This window comes from Rhagoletis zephyria, unplaced genomic scaffold (assembly GCF_001687245.7).
Source record: "Rhagoletis zephyria isolate East Lansing unplaced genomic scaffold, Rhagoletis_zephyria_1.1 Rzeph_scaffold_00573, whole genome shotgun sequence".
Taxonomy (NCBI): Eukaryota; Metazoa; Arthropoda; class Insecta; order Diptera; family Tephritidae; genus Rhagoletis; species Rhagoletis zephyria.
Window position 1 is genome coordinate 210,234 of NW_016157657.1, and position 19,606 is coordinate 229,839.

Genomic DNA, 19,606 nt, shown 5'->3' on the forward strand with positions numbered 1-19,606 from the left:
CTATTCCAACAGGTGGCAACCCTCCTATTTGTAGCTAAAAAATACAGTTTATTAAAAACCATTTCTTTTGATACCCATATTGGAATACATAATTCATTTAAATTATTATGTAAATAATTTGAATTTGATTTTCCTGTATATAGCAACATTTTAAAAAACGTACATATTGCACATCTACAGGTAAAAAGCCCTTTCATTTGACACTCCATTTTTTAAAATCGGACGAACGATACAGATTTTATGACTTGGTGTTAAATATTTAACGCAAACATCTCCGAACTCGATTTAGGCACTTCACTACAAAAAAAAACGCAAACATAAAATCACTATTTACATCAATTACGTTTATTAAAATTTTACTTTGTTCACGTACAAAATAATCATGTTACGCATAACATAAGACAAACCTTTATGTTAGCAAAATAAAATCAAGTCAGCGCGACCAGCCTTTTACATAGTATCAATATCGCTATCGATGCCCTTTCTTTATTAACGTCGGTACGGTACCACATTTGCAAATGCAGCAATGTAATGTATAAATTTAAATATATATTTCTTGATTTTTTCTTGATATTTTTTCTTATTAAATTTTAATTTGTAATCACCATAGGCAAATCGATAGCTCAGCCATTCAAACTTAACCAGTAAGTGCGGGACCATTAATGCTTCCTCCGAATAATTCTTAAACTGAAACCGAATAATTTGTCTCCGAATATACTTGGTACGCATTATCTAAAAATAAACAAATAACATAGAAATAAATTTAATGTAGATTTTCACACACATGAATATTTCATTACGCAAATCATCACCATCAATGCAAAAGGCCCTAAATGGGACTTTTCCGAAAATACGTTTTTTTTTTGTTTTAATGTTCCGTTAGCTGACTCTCACATACAGCGTTTTTCAAAAATCTTAAACAATACGAGATTTATGATCATATTTAGAAAAGCTATATTTGCTATAAAAATTTTAAAGTTTTTTGCTTCTTCTGTAAAAGGTCCATATTGTCATTTAGGGCCTTTAGCATTAATGATGATGAAATGTAAATGAGCGCAAAATAATTTTTAATAGATGCCTAACGCCACGATTTTGTTTTACAAAGACAAGATGAATTTTTAAGAATTTGGGTGCGTGTTAATTAATGTACATTTAATATCTGTAATTTTGCCTAATAACTAGCAAGTGTTTAAAAATAATAATGAATTGCAGATAAGTGTGTATGATTGTAATATGTGCAATAATTAAACATTGTAAGCGATATTTTTCTATTTAGAGCTATGCGGAGATAAACTTCATACCAAGCTTTTCAAATGTTCAGAGCTTTTGAGGTTTTCAGCTTGAATGTGATTAAAGCGCTTAAAACATAAAAACCGACCGAGACCTGAAAACCCTGGTGTTGAGTTCTACTCTGAGGGTGTGGTTACGTTGGAGCTACGACAATAGCTGACCTGCGCCAAGCTAACTTTAGTAGAAAATCTTAGAGGCACAAACATTTTCCTATTAAATAATAAAAAGTATAATTTGTTGTTTTTTAATTTCAATTCCATAAATTATTTTTTGTCTATACTAGACAAACATGCATTTATTAACTGACGCCCAGCAGTCCTACATATCAAATTCAGTACTCTTATAAATTTGTATCATCATCCTTATTGCTGCTCTTATGCAATATTTCGAAGATTTAACAAAACTCTGTACAGACGTCAGAAATTTATCGTACAAAATCTGCACGAAAATTCATTACAACCTGTTTCAATAATGCCACTCTAACGAATTTCGAATTTACGTTCGTACCTATTCGTATTCATTGATAGCAGTTTCGTAAATTTCATGAAAAACGAACTTACGATGGATTCAGTAAAGGCCGTGTTAGATAAAACGTTGTTGCTTCTAACTTTGCTGGTGATGCGATTTTCGCATGGCAGCAGGCATAAAATCTGCGAATGCAATTCCAACTGCAAATCCAAGACCATTTGCACAACATTCTGAACAGCCCTACTGTTTTTGTGCGGATCGCAGATTTTGAGTACTTTTTCAAATTGGCTCTTGTTTGAAAAATATACAGAGCCACCTCCTCTAAAATGGAGGAAAATGTTTTTATTGAATAACGCAAAAAATATGACCTACCAAATTGGAGATACTCTATCTTTTGGTGCAATTACCGACTTACGGTTTTCTGGACTTGTCCAGAACTTCTTAAATAAGTGAAAACGTTTTTTATTGGAAAACGAAAAAAAATATGAACTACCAAGTCGGGGATGGTCTCTCCTTTGGCTGTACATATTACCGACTGCCGGTTTGGACTGGAAGTTGGTTAAACCAACCGGAAGTCCATTTTTTTTAAAGGACATACATTACTTTTGTCGCGAACTTTTTTCTGGGATGGACTTCCGGTCTGTTTAACCCACTTCCTGTCAAAACCGGAAGTCGATAATACAACCCGAGGATAGAGCATCCCCGACTTCATAATTCATATTTTTTTGATTTCCAAAAAAAAAAAAACATTTTCACTCGTTAATACCACCAAAAGATAGAGCATCCCCGATTTGGTAGGCCATATTTTTGAATTTTTCAATAAAAAAATGTCTCTCCATTTTAGATGGGGTGATCTAGGGCACCCTGTATACATATAAATATTTCTACATCTATGTAGTATCTTTCTTTGGGGCGCGATATTTTAATGCTTGCACGATCTTTCGATTTTCTGGAGTATAAAAGTTTTAAGCCAAATACCATCTATAACCTCCAAGGGCCATTTTTTAAATCAAAAAGTCCAAAGTCATACTTATATATGGTTACCTTAATATACATATTTGCATACGTATGTACATTATAGAAAGGCAATAACTCCTTTTCATTTTTCGAAATTCAAAGTTGCACAAAAGTCGGTAGACTACTCACCAAGAGCCTGACAGAATTTAAAAACGAGTACCCGGATAAATTAGTTTCAGTATTTATTTAAAAACGATTTTTTAAAGATATTGCCGACTAAAGAACTCTAATTTTTATGGACTTTAAAACAACTCCACAAAGAAACAAAAATGCTAGATAGGATCTTTCTATATTAACGTAACGATACATACATATGTATATATATCTATATTTTTGTACATCAATAACATGATCAGTTTTCCCAGATTTTTTCTAAATACATACATACATACATATGTATATATATCGTGTGATAATAAAGGGTTTTGCGAGACTTAGAGAATACCCCTAATATGTATAACAATGCAAAAACAACATATGTATGTATAAAAAATATACTGATAAAGAAATAAAAATATGTTTTTAATTCTTACAGTCGTCAATACACATGTGATTAAACATTTAACCGCCCACGAGCGCTGGAGTAGTTTTAGTCGTCATCCCTCATGTATTCTTTCTCAAGCTCGTTGAGCAAAAAATCATTGATATCGCTAACTGAACTGAACACATTAACTGAAATAAACAATAAATAAAATATTGATTAACTTGTCCTGCATATCACACGATGCTTCAACAACTCAAAACTTTTATCGAGAGATCAAGATTTGTATGAAAAGAAAAAAACGGTTTTATCGATGAAAATTCTGGGGTATATGATATTCGAAAAATAAAGATTTGAAAAAAAAACGCCTATAGATATCCAAAAAAAAACAGTAGAAACCGGTTTGGAAAAACCGAGTGGATCACCCTATTTATAGCCCATTCAATTTTAGTCTGATAATGTGCCAGTTTCAAGTGGCTAAAAATTACCGTTGATTTTTTAGAATGCAAACATGTGTTCGTCTCTGTCTAGCCCTTCGAAATTTTTTGGCGTGTCGTCCATTTCCGCTGTAGAGTATGTAGTGCATATTTTTAGGCGCAGGCGACATCTACCTCTAGTGTCTAATTGTATGTTCTTTAATATGATATCTACCGACGAGGTTGATGTCTAGACTTTTTGTAGCTAAGATGTCTGGACAAACAACATTGCAAATTGATAAAAGCGTTGTAAAAAGAACCAAGAATACTACACAAAAATTGCTTTATTATAAAAAAAATCCGAAATTCCTCTGTAACGGGTGGGACACGTACAAATTTTTATATGAAAAGGAGCTTTTAGTGTGGTCCGTATTGAAGACTATCTATTTATTAAAAAAAAATAGAAAAAAGCCAAGTAGAGGTTCAACTCCCTCACCGCCAGCCAAAAAAAAAAATATTTAAAATCAACGCGATTTCCTTTCACTTTTACCTACTTAAATTGATGGGCCACTAAACTGCATACCTAGAATTTTTCTAAAAAACCTGGATAAAAAGTCTAAAAGTTTTGGGTGTAATTGTTAAAGTTTTTTTTATTTTTGTACGAAGTTTGAAACGTGGATTTTGTGGTGCTGGTTATGTAATGTGCTAGGCTTTTATAAAAAATTGTAAACATTAAATAAACAAAAGAAAAAAACCAAATCTGGTTAAAATGTCACTTAACCTTCAGCGCTTCTTTATGTACGACCATATACGGTTTTTATACCCGAGCGTACTTATGCCCAAGGATAATCAGCCTCATTGCGCAAGACGTAAATTAGGCTAAATTGTACGACCCGACAACATTGGCATTGCCTACTGTCGTGCTGAAATAAGTAAACGACGAAAATCGTCGAAAACTTCGCAGTGCTGCCAAGTTTTTCCATTTTAATACACTAGTCGAGTGGAAATTTTAGGCAATGACGTGAAATTTTCGACACGATTCGACTCTCGAAAAACGACTTACATTCGATACGACTCTTGCAATGAGGTGATTATAACTTTGTTCACATAACGGCTGTTTGTAACAGGCAAAACGAATCGAGATAGATATAGACATACATACATAAATGATCAGAGTGAAAAGAAAAATCGATTAAGCCTGTCCGTTCGTCCGTCTGTGCACACGATAACTCGAGTAAAAATTTAGATATCTTAACGAAACTTGGTATGTGTACTTCTTTTCAGCGTAGGACGGATGGTATTGAAAGTGGGCAAACTCGGACAATAACGAAGCCTACCTCCTAATTGATATTTACAATGATTTCTAGGCGAGAAAAAAGATTAGTATATTTTTTTTTTCTTAAATGGGCTTAGCCACGACCACTTATGATTACGTGTGTATATCTTGTTAACCGCTTCACCGATTTCTCCCAAACTTGGCACAGTTGTTGGCCTTGATACAACATACAAAATGGCAGACAAATACCACGCCCTCATCCCATATAACGGTAATTTAGAGAAATACGAAATCGTCGATAAATCAGAAATAGGCGTGGCACCGCCCACTTATGATCACATATATGAGTCTCGGTAACCGTTCGAGCCATATGTACCAAAACTCGGTATGTTTATTGTGCTTGCCACATAAAAGCAAAACGTTGAAAATTATTGAAATCGGACGCCCACTTTACATATAACGGTAAATTTCAGAAATGCCAGAAACTTTGATATTTCAAAATTAAAGGACGCTAATTTACTCAAAATTTATACTAACAATCCCTTGAAAAGAAGTAACATTATTATGGAATTTTGGAAAGTGGGCGTGATACCGCCCACATATAACTATATAAGTTTATCTCATTTGGTCTAACTGAACGTTCTACCATGTAGCGGTAGTTTTCGGAAAGATGAAAAAACTATATTTATACAAAACTGAAACCTGTTTTCGGCCAACTACCCGGTCCAGTGTGCGTTCGAGTTGTGGACTGCTCAGTCCGACTGAGCAGGCTAGTGTGCGGAGGCCCATAGATATTCTGCCAATGTTTACGTCGAGTATTCATTTTTCGTGTTTTCGTTCGCGCTTTTACGAGAGAAATAGCACACAAACGATAACCCCACCACCCATGGTTGCATTTTTGTATCGAGAAAGATTGCCAGAAACTCATTCGCCGTGTGAACAGCCAAAAAGCGATTTCAGACATTTTTCCTGCAATTCGCCTTTCGGAAATATAAAAAAACCCCTCTTTCGAAAGACACTATAAATGCAAGGTGTGACTGCTCATACAACTGCTTTCTGAAATTTCTCAATTTGACAGCCTTTTCGAAATATTTTGCCTACGAAATATATTGCCACGTCTGACACGCTCTTTAGTATAACAAAGTGCAAGTTTGAAGTTGCCAGAAAATCGTGTTTCCGGCAATTTTTTCACGCAGGTTCTTCCTTACAAAGTATGTTCGACAATTATTTTTTGTATGGAGAAAATGAGCAACATCTTCCTCTAAAAATATTGCCAAAAATCTAGTACCTAACTTTTGGATATGCCGTTTGGGCAACTCTTTTGGGGTTTGTGTAGGGCCGCCGAGCTTATGATTTCCATAGTCGTCGGGACTTTTAAAGGAACTTCTTATTATATTCTGCTGTCTGATTACTTCAGCAGTTATTTAGATACCTTTTGTCCCACAAAAATTCATTCTTGTTACATTTCCGGGCTCTTCTTCAGATAGTTCAATGCATGGCAAAATAATAAATATTTTATTGTGAAAATAGTTTCTATATGTTTAAGGCTTTACCACACAGTCATTGGTGTAACAGGTGGAAGCTATATAATTAGTTTTGCACATAAGTATAATTATTTACTTTTAAATATTATACTATTGTTTGCGAAAACGGTAGTTAAAATTGTAATTGAATACTTGAAAACTTAACTTATGAAAATACTTATAAACTAAGCTGGGGATATGGTCAAATAACCTTTGCCGGTTTTGCGACTCTTCCAGTGAAATACCACTCCACATCCTCATCGAGTGTGATGCAATCAGCAGATGACGTGAGAGACGAGTAGGCTCAACGTGACCATAGAGTAAGCACATTCACTCACTATCCCCGAAAACCCTAAGGAACTTTCTGACGGATCTAGGCTTGGAGGAAGTAATGTGAAGAGCGGAGGGCACAATGGATCATTAGGTCGCAGTGCATACCTCATTATATTATCTATCTCTATAAACTAAAGACTATTATAATTGTAAACAGCAAAACGTTTTACCCTTCTTATATAGACCGAGAATGTGAAAAAGCAAATTGCACGTATAATTCTTTTACTGGGGTACATCTTTTATATTAGCAATTGTAGTATAACCGGGGTTTTTCTTTATGGGGAGCATTTGCGCCTCGTCATGATGTTGTGTTGTGGCGACATCAGAAGACATCCGGTCGCTGTCCGGAGTGCTGTGTTATGTATCGTCTGAAGCTTCATCCACTATGTCCTACTGGTCCCCGGCGACCACACTGACGATGCGTAGTTTAGAACCGGCCGGCCAATCGTCTTGTATGTGTCTTTGACCCAGGTACTGTACTTTTGTGACTATTACGGCTGTGTGCGCGGAGAAGTAGACCAGACTGTCGAGTGTTACTCCGAGGATTTCCGGGTTATTCACCGTCACAATGGGTATGTCAGCAACGTGAATACCCAGCTACAGTCTGACCTCCTTTGTCGAGGTGGTGAACAGGAGGATTTGATAGGGGAGCTCAGAGTGGTAACCGTGAGCTTTCGAGCACAAGTCATCAATTCCATTCCCAGACGCCATAATCGAGCAAAGTGTCAGCGTAAGAGGTAATCGAGAGCACCTCTGGTGATTAACAGAGCTTAGAAATATAAAAGTTGAACAGTAATGGGCAAAGGACATCACCCTGTGGAACCCCCTGTTTTATTTTTCTGTGGGAGAGAGGAGGCCTCTATGTATTCTGGTAGCGTGGAGTGACTGACAGTATCAAACGCCTTTGACAAATCCAACGCTACTAGAACAGTTCTCTCACAGGGGCGGTTGCGGTTTATAACACATGTTATCTGAGTGTTTATGCTTCGCTGGGGTCGAATGGTTCGTAAAATACGGGAGTAGCAAGACCTCTTGTGTCTTCGCTACCAGGGAAAGGAGGGTTATCGGGCGATAAGACTCCTTTGATGGCTGCTTTCCCCGGTTTGGCAGTGGAACCACTCTCCCTATCTTACAGATGTCTGGGATGATGAGAGTGGCCATTTTCAGGTTGAGCACCTTGGCTAAATAGTCTACTCCCGTGGGACCCAAATTTTTCAGCATCAGCATGCTTATTCCGACGGGTGCTTTGGCTTTGGGGGCTTTCCCCTTCCCGATGGCTACTTGAACTTCAACGAAAGTGAAAGCAAGAGGCGCACTTGTTGTTAACAGTTTGTGCAGCCTTCTAGTCACTCTACGTTTGGCTTGGTTCGCCGGAGGATGCAGCGTAAATTGTCCGACGAGTCGCGGTCCCGAAAGAGATTTCGACTCTGTCGTCGCGCTTTGTCGGATTGGAAAGTGGCCTCATGGTTGACCAAAGCTTGCTCACACCAGTGCTGAAGTTGCAAGTCTTCAGATACTCTTCCGCTTATGTACGTTCACAAGCTTCCGAATCTCCGTAATGAGATCTCTAATGCGGGGATTTCTGGGATTGGCCTGACGAAGGTTGTCACGCTTATCGGATAGAACAGCCCCTTCAGCAGGAAAGTTCGGACGGGAGTCCGTTAACAACCTGCTGGAACAACGAATGTTGAATCGTCTATCTGCTCAGCCAAGCGTGTCCCCCTACGAATATTTGGCAGGCTTGAATGCCAAAGATCATGGTGCGCGTTAAAGTCGTCAACTACCAAACGGTTTTCACATCTGTGAGGAGCGCACCTATTTCAGAGTGATATCCGGCCGGAAAGCTAATCACTGGGGGTTTATAAACGTTAATTATTTCGAGATAAACATCGCCTGGCCGGATAACAACACCCTTACATTCTAGCATTACATCCCTGCGGTCGATGTCAACAATGTAGAATTGATGTGGGACTACGTCTCTTGGACCGCAGCTATTAATATTCCATGCCGGCCCATAAAGACGGTTATCTCCTCGATCTTACTCTGTAGTCCGTTGCAGTTGAATTGTAGGAGCTTCGTGGGCCTAGAGAGACTTATTGTTAAGTGGGGGGTGAGTGATGTGTGTCGCGGTTGGAACTTGCGACTTAGTAGCGCAACACGGTCCCTCGAACTTACTTGTCCGATCTCGCAGACCTGAGCATGCCCTAAAGGTGGCACCAGCCAAGGCAGGTGTTGCACTTGACTGATGTCACATTACGGAATAACCTAGTCTGACACACCGTGCAGATTGTTGGAGGAACCAAGAGTTGTTGGCGGCGGCGAGTAGGTGGTGCGGTTGAGTACGCGGTGGGGTTGGTGTAGCAGCATACAAGCTCCCCAAAGAGTTTTGGGGAGTGTTGCTGCAGTGACAGTCCTTGGCCAAATATAAATCTGGATCGTTCCGGTTGCGTAGACCCGACTGTCGTGGGAACGTCCGTGGTGTGGTACTGTGGTACTGTGGTGTTTGTGTTGAACCGCTCAGGAGGACTTGGGTGCGCCGTGGAGGGAGCTCTGTTTGAGCAGCAGGGGCCCCATATGATGTGGTCCACTGCCGATATGTCCGTAATCACTACACTTGACTGAGGCGGACTTGTGGTGTAGTCGTCTCTAGCAGAAGCAGCAGGTGTAAGTTTCTGGCCCAGGGTTTGACTCGATGACAGCCCTGACAGAAGAGTACGTAGCAGATATAGCCCTATGGACAAAGAACACTTGAGATATTTCACCGACCTAAACGAGGTTAGGTCGCCGAAACAACAGCCCTTGATCGAGAATAACCCGAGTCATTCCTGTACATAGAACCGTCTGTCGGGGGCTTCCTTCAGCGTCCGGTAAATCTTCGGCTTTACTTCTACTCTGTTTGCAACCTAAAAATCTGAAAAGGGTTTCTGCACATTTCACGAGTCATTATTATGATCCACAATTACATGACAACTACACTTCTGTACACTCGGGCATTTTGCTTCAAATACTTCGATATCTGGTTGCAATTGCAAAGATATCGTCGCCGTAATATTATTCCTTGAATATTTTTGAAGGGCGTTATGGTACAAAAACGAAGACTTTTTGTCGTTTTCGTTGACTTTAATTTAATTTTATTGCAATTGTTTATCTTTCATAAGTTTTTTCTTATCGATTAGTAAACGAAGATGTTGATTTTTGCATCGTCTATGATAAGGCGGAAACCAGACCATGTTCAAAATACAGATCCGAAAAGTATAGTTTTAGTTTCCTAGTTAGAAAATTTAATCATGAATAAAAAATACTTGCATTAATACGGATTGATTTATGATTTTTTTTTAAGTTGTGCCCCTTTTGAAGATGGTGTGCATATTGTGCAAACCTCTATTGAAATACTCGGCTCAGAATTTTAATTTGGAATGATAACAAAATTATGGCTGCACCACAAATATGCAAATGCCCTAAATTCCCAGATTTTTCTGTCGGTTAGGGTATCAATTTAAACTAGTCATATAATATTAAGAATTTTTGAACTTACCTGTGTTATAGCTTGATGATTTTGGTAAATTAACAACATCACGGCGGAAGGATGAAAGGTTTTGCGTGAATCTAAAATAAGACAAGAAGGTTTTTATTGAGTTCGAATTTGTTTTGAACAAGTTTACGCACTTCTCTTTATTTTTACTTGATACGTTGCGTTCTATACCAACCATGAGATCCTCAAACCATTGCGCCATTGTTTGCTGTTTGTCCAATGGCTGTGCACGGATTATATTATCTTTTAACGATCTATAAAGATAAAAAGATATAACAATTGTCGCATGGAAAATGTATTACTTTATTATCTAAGTGATTGATTTACTTACCTAAAATAGTCTTCATAGAGAAGTATAAGAACTAAAAGTGGTCGTGACATCGACCACTGATTTCTACAATCTTCTGCCATAACGTTATTCAACAAAGTAGACATCATGCTTTGTAGTAAATCTGAGTTCATTTCCACCACCTAATACAAAATTTTAAATAAATTAAAAAAGTATATATATTTATTAAATAAAAAATACACGATTACCTTAAGAAATTGTGCGTTTTCAGGCGTTATATTACGCAGTTTCTTGTTCGGGAATGTCGAAACTGAAATTTTTAAATATACTTTATTTTTGAGCTGATTTGTAATAATATTTGTTTGATTCCAAGTTAAAAGCAAGTTCATACCTTTTAATTGTAATTGTTTAAATATATACGATACGATACTATCCAAGATTGAACAGCAGCTGATATAAATCGTCGAGTCTATATATGAAATTACGAAATATCATAAATAGGTTAAGTGATAATACATATGTAGATAAGTATAAGTATGGAAAACTTTTTTTTACCTAAAGCAGTAAGACCCTTAGAAAGACTCTCCAATATATATACAAATGCTCGCGGTTCCAAACTAGCTAGGAAGGTTATATGATCCTGTGATAAACAATTTAGCAAACCATAATAGGCCGAGGACAATTTTGGATATTCCTTTAATTATATTAATAATTGATTTTGACATACAAATTTGTTCCCATTTAAAGTAAGATATACCCACCAATAAGTCATTTTGCTGTATTGACATTATGAGCTTAGCGGCAATATTCAATACATTATCAAGCGTGTCATCACCATATAACTTAAACACACCAAAATTAACATAATTCCCTCCCAGCGCATTTTTAAGAATTAAAAAGCAAATTGAAATGCCTTTTAGACGCATGGGATACTGCTGATCGCGCGGCACATCTAAAAGCAATATACGATTGCCGTAAATGCAGATCAATTTGGACGCTTCTCGAAATAAAAGAATCCCCATCGGGCTAGATACATTGCCTTGTAGACGTTGAGTGCGGCAATGAACAAGTTCAGCGAATAATTTTAGTACTGGGGTCGTGACCGCAGGATCATGTGCCCACAACTCCACGGCACGTATGAGTATGGGCAAGTAATCAGCGTAGTATCTTAAAAGAAAATATTAAAAAATCGTAAATAAATAAGGATTTGCCCAAGGAAAGCAATAACGTGTTGCTAAGCTTTTTAAAGCAACTTACAACCATTCAAACAACATTGTATATGGTATGCGAGCATTCAAGGGCTGAGCTAAGCCACGCAAGTCTCTTGCCAAACCAATTATTGCCTTCTTCGCTTCCTCGTTAGGAAAACTATTAGCATCCATTAAAACAGTGCCCAGTGATTCAAATTGATCTGAAATTATAGATGGCACGCATTTTTTTTTTTTGTTAAAATTCAACGAATATTCTCAGAGGAGTTTCTTCATACATGACAAAAGTTTATTTGTTCAATAAAAAAAATATAAGTTTAATTACTTGTGAGCGGTGTTAAGAAGTTGTAGAAACGTTCCTCATCTTCCCCCAAATCGAACATTAGCAAACGTCCAAGTGAAGTATAGAACATTGTGCGACAACGCATCTCCGATAACGATGAATTGGTGCCCAAAAATGGGAAATGTTCACTCTAACAAAGATGAAAATTAATATTCGGCTTAGGGCATGTTACATGCATGCGTACTTACCGTATGATGGGTTAACATGAATTGTACCTCCTCCAATTTCGCTAGTTTTCTTACAGAATTGAAATGCACTGACAGATCCGAAAGTAACATTAGTGTTTTTGTGATGATTTGTTCAGAATGGCCCCAAAACTTAAGGTTAGTTATGCTGAAATGAAGGTATTGTATGTAGGGTGTAGTGGAGTAAGTAAAAAAATAATGAACTACGTTCTCGTACGGGTACAAGACGAGCACACGATTGTCATAGTACGAATCTTAAATATGAAATTTTACGTATGTATGTATGTAAGATTGTAAATCATAGACTGATCAATCCCGGGATCCAGAACCCTGGCATCCCGGACACTTTTCCATGTCCCCGCAATAACTGTGTAATAACGAAAAATCTGGTAGCAATTGAAAATACAACGAGATTTTACAGTGTGGAAAGGTTGTTCTTCATTTTATTTTGTTGCCGTTTTGTGGAAACTGAATTTCTGAAGATATTAGTAAGGGGTGTTTACAATTAATACGGATATTTAAGAAAACTATAAAAATATTTAGACATTAAATTACAGACTCTTTTACTAAGGTGCATTACGATCCCTGTAAGACCCAAAACGGTGACAATGAATCTGTGTGGTTTAAAAAAGGCGAACCTACTGTTAAATACAAAAGTTTTGATAAAGTCGGACTCAATAAAAATCCCTCGATCCCGGGATTAGAATTTTTGTATCTCGAAATCCCGGGATTGTTAAAATGCTTCGCGAATATGCATTTCATCCGATAACCCGATAGTCATTAGGACTGAGAAGAAAGTCAGAATAAGGAATATATTTTACATATACAATATTTTCAAATTGCTATAGCTTTTGCCCTCTTTTTCAGAAGCGTTTTGGAGCTGAAAGCAAAGCGGGTTTTTATTTTGAATTTCCAATTTAAGTTTTCAACTTCTTGGTGCTGCTGCAAACAAGATATCAAAATATTCAAACAAAAACGAATATTACAAAAATCTTTTGAATAAAATTGGGCAAATATTTTCGCGATTTTCATTAGCGGCAAGTTTTGTGGTATCTTTTTGCTTTCTTCCGCCTTGCTTAGCTCGGGCCGCTCGGCTTTCTGCGTGAACGCACCCTTAGCAGCATTTGCATGAGACGATTTTCTAAGTGATTCAACATCGCGTTCAACAAGATCTATGTAAATTGTGTTTAAATTCTCTAGAAAGCGATAAAAGCGCTTCCAACTTTTCATGTTGAATCACTTACAAAATCGCCTGATGTAAATGCTGCGTTCCGAGCGTTTCAATTAATTTAGTTATATGAAAGTGTTCATACAGTAAGCTTTTTTAGAAGAATTTTGCAGCGAAAGCAAAGCATTTTTTGATGTTAAATTTCTCCCGCTGCGCCCCGTTCTTTGTGAACACCAGCATCTTCACTTCCGCCTTGCCTCGCTCGGCGCCGCTCGGCTTTCTGTGTGTACGCACCTTTAATGTTTAACCAAGCATATTCAACAAGGTAGAAGGAACACAGCACCTCGGACAGCAACCGGATGTCTTCAGATGTCGCTAGAACACCACCTACATGACGAGGCAACCTCTGGACCCGTCAGCCCATCGACGTAGCTTCGTCTGCCCAACTTCGCTCTGGCTACTGCAGCAGGTTGAACTCATACCTGAGCAGATTAGATGCAGATGTGCCAAATGAGTGTCCGGCATGCGGGAGACACCTCCCGACAAAACCAACGACAAAGCAGCACGTAAACTGTATGTGCCAGAGCATTTACTATCACCATGACTTTTTTCTACCTGCCTCCTGATAGTCGAAACACTGTGCGGCGTCATGAACCTCAAAAATTAAATAGAAAGCTCAAAATCCAAAAATGCATTGCTTTCAGCTCCAAAATGCTTATGGAAATAATTTCGCTTCGGCCCGCTCTAAACAGTGATTGTACTTCTCCTAAATACAAACCCATTATGGGAATAAAGCAAATATCTTTATAATAAAAAGGAAAATTTAACTTTTAAAATTGGATTTCTATTGTTTCGATCATACAATTAAACGCCTATTATTTTACCTTGTCTAAAAATGGTACGTTCATCGAAGACGTATCCAACAACATTTAAAGGATATGTGAATATTTTGAGATAAACTATTGAATGGAATATAAAACATAAAAAAACCAAAAGTCTACTTACATTTTACGATTAATAAAACTCAAAAGCATTTGTTCGTCATTTAAGCCAAACACTTCGCTCAGGCGTTTATAAACATTTGCCTTTTGAGTTTGTTCACTAATATGCATTTTGCGTACTTGTTCCAAAAAACTTAGTATGGCTAATTCAAGTTTCTCGCAGCCAGCTTGTGGTAGACGTGCATCCGTTAAGCTCATTAATTGTAGTACCTAAAATTAATAAAAAATGTAATCTTTGAAAAACGTTTGATTTACACCCTACACACCCTGATAACTAATTCGGCATCCATCGTGTCATGATCGTCGTTCGAGTTTACGGTTAGTCGCCCAACGATTGCTGATCCAATTATATAAACTAACCAAGTGAGTTGCAGTTCATGCACCGTTATGTCCATAGGATTAGCATTAGGCGTTTGCAACAAGTTTTCGTACTCTCGGGCCTTTTGATCAAAATGTTGCACAAGTAATGTACATGTTTTATCATATTCACAACGTTCGATCACAGACAATTGTTCCAATTGTTGTTGAACCATACACAAATCATCCAAGGGATCTTCCATATTGTCACGTACAATAACTGGAACTGCATCAAGACGTGACTCAATATAAGCTTTAGTCACCTCAGGAGTGTATGTTCCCAATAAATGCGGTTCAGGGGATTTAACATACGGCACAGAGGCGACCATTCGTTGCCATAGCGTGAGCAAATAGTGCACACTATTTGGGGCAAATTGCCACATCTAAGAAAGTTTTGAATTATATTAATACTTACAACCAAATAATAATCAGCCCTATCGCCAATTCCATGTGAATAAATTGTTCATATGATTTTACAAGCAAAACAAAAACAAATAGGGAAACATTGTTTTTGTTTTACTTTTATAAGTTTTGGGAAAAATTGTTCACATGGAGTTCCTGATAAGGCCGAATATAAATATATGCCGACCTGTAGTGACTGAACGGTAAACTTTGCAATTAGCTGTATTGCTTCCGGATAACATGGAACTGCTATAAGTTCACCCAATTGATAATTCGATTTAAGGCGAGCCAAAAGACGGCAAAATTCATGATAATTATCCGGATCGCTAAGTCCCTGTAAATATTTTTATATATTTGTCTTAATATATGCATAACTCATCAAGCCTATTAAGCTTACATGCAGATTCACGAGTATATTTTTTACACCTTCCACCAAATGAGTAAGAAACTTAGTTCGCTCTGAATTATTAAAGAGAGAACGGCGCACGGAAGTCATCTAGAGAATATTGTGTCAATTGTAATCATAAATATCCAACGAATTTTTACATTTGAACTATATTTATAAACTTACTTGCACAAGACAAGAAAGCGAATAACTGGCCAACCCATTTGGGAGAATCTGGTAAAGATCAAAAAATAATTTTAAAGTGTTTGAATCCAAAAAGGCCGGTCGCCAGGATGTGGGTATTTGCACACTATTCATGTCGTCGGACGACTCATCTGTTGAACTGCCGATAAAATCGAAACTTAAGCAATTCTTCGTTAGCCGCAGTACGTGTGATATTAATCTGTTTAGAAAAGAGACGTTTTTAATAATTATAGTGTTTAAAAATATTGATGATAATTTCAATACGAACGCCTGCTGGGATTCATCCATGAAATTTAGGTTTTTGCTGTTGTCACGAGCAGTAATTAATAATGAACAGGACAATAAAAAAATATCATAAAGTTGTTGGTCACGGAATGAAGTGGCAATCTTTCGATTTTTTGAAAATGATAAATTCACATCGACTTCTATAATAGAATTCATTTCCAGAACGAGTTGCGATAAAATCTGAACGCCAATAGTACAATGTTCTACCGAGCCCTACAAAGATAAATTTGTATTTAAAAAATAATAATAATTTATGAAGGGAAAATGAATGTCAATAATGAGAATAGGTACCTGTAGGAACTTCTTTACATCTTCAAAAAGATTTTGAAATATCAAATCACTCTTATACATATCGAACCATCCATATTTTGTAATCTTAGCCAGAAGTGTAACAAGTGCTTGAACAACGAAATGTTGTAAATTTGGTCGATTAGCCAAATAGTTCAACACGTAACTTCTACGGGGTAAGAACACATTGTTAATTACTAGCATTAAAATTTTAGTATGCATTGCTTAACCTTATATCAATTCGCTGTTCCAAATTAAGTCCTTGTATTAATTTTGTAAGTGTTGTGGCTGCCAGCAACTGCGCATAGCTTGAATCTGCACGCTCTAAAAGCATTTGACATTTAGGTAGAGCATCCTGGCTGCTTACGAAAGCCACCAGTGCTTTTTCAGCATCAGAACGTATTACTGAATCGGTTGCCTCATAGAGCTGCTTACAAAGTATTTCTAATTGTTGTATTTCCTGTAGAAAAAATAATATACAAACCATGAACATAACCTTAAGGTAAGGACTAATTATATTTTATAAAAATTCTTTGATCAATGGACTTACCATTATTTCCAACGATTTAAAATATTTATGAATCAACAATACTGCCCGAAACTTGCCCAGAAATGTAAAAAACAGATTCTATGTATTATTTCTCTAATAGGTGATCCAAATTTGTTTCCAACGTTTAAATAAGGCCTACGGATCGCCTCTGTACCACAGCAAAGCTTCACTTTACTCTTTGCGATTTCGAATCCTTTGAAACCACACTATTTTAATTAATAAATTGCAATAGCAGTCCAATACCCGATTGTTTGTTCTGAAATTTCTGAATTTGTGTGATTTTTAACAAATTGTCATTNATTTCGAATCCTTTGAAACCACACTATTTTAATTAATAAATTGCAATAGCGGTCCAATACTCGATTGTTTGTTCTGAAATTTCTGAATTTGTGTGATTTTTAACAAATTGTCATTGCGAAGCGAATTCACAATTTTATGTTTCTCTGTATATTTCTTGTTTTTCAACAGCGGCCATTGACAGTTTGAAAGAGGCTGCCACTCAAGTTGAAACGGTAGCTTTTGTACTAAAATAAAAACCAAGTACTTGTACTAAACGCAGTCTATAATTTTAAGAAAATTACAGATTCGCTTAACATAAGCACATAGTGTAGTTTTCGCAATATATTTAAGTTTTATTTAAAAGAGGGAATTATAAGGAAGAATCGTAAAAAAAAATAAAAATAAAAAGGAGAAAAAGGCATTAGACTGGGCTCACACAGGGAAACTTTTGTTGCTAATTTTCGGCAATTTCTCTATAGGTGTTGCCCTTCGCGTTCGCTCACAGCCATTCTGTTGTACACAATTGCTCTAGGTTCAGACAGAGAAACTTTTGGCGCGGCAACTCTTAACTTGTGGCAACACGCTTTGTGCTCTCGTTCGTCTGAGTAATTCTAGTTGGACGTTCACAGCTGACAACAACAATTGNTTTCTTGTTTTTCAACAGCGGCCATTGACAGTTTGAAAGAGGCTGCCACTAAAGTTGAAACGGTAGCTTTTGTACTAAAATAAAAACCAAGTACTTGTACTAAACGCAGTCTAAAATTTTAAGAAGATTACAGATTTATTTTTTATTCGCTTAACATAAGCACATAGTGTAGTTTTCGCAATATATTCAAGTTTTATTCAAAAGAGGGAGTTATAAGGAAGAATCGTAAAAAAATTGAAATAAAAAGGAGAAAAAGGCATTAGACTGGGCTCACACAGAGAAACTTTTGTTGCTAATTTTCGGCAATTTTTCTCTTGGTGTTGCCCTTCGCGTTCACTCACAGCCATTCTGTTGTACACAATTGCTCTAGGTTCAGACAGAGAAACTTTTGCCGCGGCAACTCTTAGCTTGTGGCAACACGCTTTGTGCTCTCGTTCGTCTGAGTAATTCACAGCTGACAACAACAATTGTGTACAAAAGAATTGCTCAGTTTAAATGCGAAGGGCAACACCAAAAGAAAAATTGCCGAAAAAGAGCAACACAAGTTTCTCTGTGTGAACCCAGTCTTGTTGTTGTCAGCTGTGAACGGTCAGCTAGAATTACTCAGACGAACGAGAACAAAAAGCGTGGTACCCGAGCACGAGCAACTCGTTGCCCTTCCCCTTTCATCGTCAGTCCCTCTCCCACAAGTAACGAGTTACCACGACAAAAGTTTCCCTGTCTGAACCTAGACTTAAATGAGCTGACCCATGTCTAGCNCGCCATTTAATTTGGCAAACAAAAGTTTGTCTGCATAACACCGACCTACAAAAGAATTGCTCAGTGTAAATGCGAAGGGCAACACCAAAAGAGAAATTGCTGAAAATGAGCAACACAAGTTTCTCTGTGTGAACCCAGTCTTGTTGTTGTCAGCTGTGAACGGTCAGCTAGAATTACTCAGACGAACGAGAACAAAAAGCGTGGTACCCGAGCACGAGCAACTCGTTGCCCTTCCCCTCTCATCGTCAGTCCCGCTCCCACAAGTAACGAGTTACCGCGAGAAAAGTTTCCCTGTATGAACCTAGACTTAAATGAGCTGACTCATGTCTAGGTGATATTTTTATTCGAACTGGCATCACCAATGAAAACACTAAAAACAAAAATAAAAACAAATACATACATACATACAAATCATTGTATTCCGCACAAGATGAAATCTTTTTAGCTCGTGGAGCCGGCTTTATTTATTTTGTTCGCAGATTCCGGTTCGAAAAAGTTTCTTCATGGTACGCGTGGATATATTAGAAAAGCTGAAAGGAGGTGGAATAGCAAAGTGATCATGCCTTACAACTATTACTACTATGATGGACAAGTGGATGCTGCCGAAGTTGACTATGACTCTATTTTTGAAGAGAATCAGCCAATATATGAATGGAGAAACACATACGAAACCTGCATCATACCGTCAACTTTACAAATTTTGTGGTATATGAGCATTTTAATTGGTTGGAGTTTTATTAACCGTGTTGGATTAGCAGTATTTGTTCGACTACAAATCAGGCACGAATGGATACTACACACAGTTTCTATCTTACCGGGATTCTGTATACTCTACATAACTGTGGGACTGAATTCGCTAATTATTGCATTTATTGCTGGCTTATCATACGTGATGTTTCTTTTGCTAAATCGATTCGCATT

General features: G+C 37.2%; 1 protein-coding gene across 2 annotated transcripts; it reads right to left on the reverse strand.

Moving 5' to 3' along the window:
- Positions 1–323: 323 nt before the first annotated feature.
- Ranbp16 (Ran-binding protein 16) lies at positions 324–17,293 on the reverse strand. 2 transcript variants are annotated; one of them, XR_001847106.1, is made up of 21 exons: positions 17,002–17,293; positions 16,682–16,911; positions 16,455–16,620; positions 16,147–16,376; positions 15,861–16,077; positions 15,687–15,785; positions 15,477–15,623; positions 14,797–15,270; positions 14,535–14,740; positions 12,365–12,509; positions 12,159–12,306; positions 11,883–12,036; positions 11,387–11,792; positions 11,181–11,319; positions 11,017–11,094; positions 10,874–10,935; positions 10,668–10,807; positions 10,471–10,590; positions 10,340–10,410; positions 3,309–3,447; positions 608–732 (listed from the first exon to the last, which is right to left on the reverse strand). XR_001847106.1 is itself a non-coding variant. In XM_017612725.1 (20 exons), the coding sequence occupies exons 1-20, from the start codon at positions 17,002–17,004 to the stop codon at positions 683–685; spliced, it is 3,285 nt and encodes a 1,094-aa protein (XP_017468214.1). In that variant the 5' UTR covers positions 17,005–17,293; the 3' UTR covers positions 324–682. The 2 variants fall into 2 exon arrangements, 1 of the variants encoding a protein (XP_017468214.1); XM_017612725.1 differs by lacking the exon at positions 3,309–3,447 and having other exon boundaries at positions 324–732.
- Between the last annotated feature and the right edge of the window lie 2,313 nt (positions 17,294–19,606).

Excerpts from the sequence above, each read along its gene's own strand:
- Ranbp16 (XM_017612725.1), bottom strand. Across the intron at positions 16,078-16,146 it reads ATGGATGAATCCCAGCAGGC|ATTAATATCACACGTACTGC; the intron begins GTTCGTATTGAA and ends TTTTCTAAACAG. Across the intron at positions 14,741-14,796 it reads ATGCCGAATTAGTTATCAGG|GTACTACAATTAATGAGCTT; the intron begins GTGTGTAGGGTG and ends TATTAATTTTAG.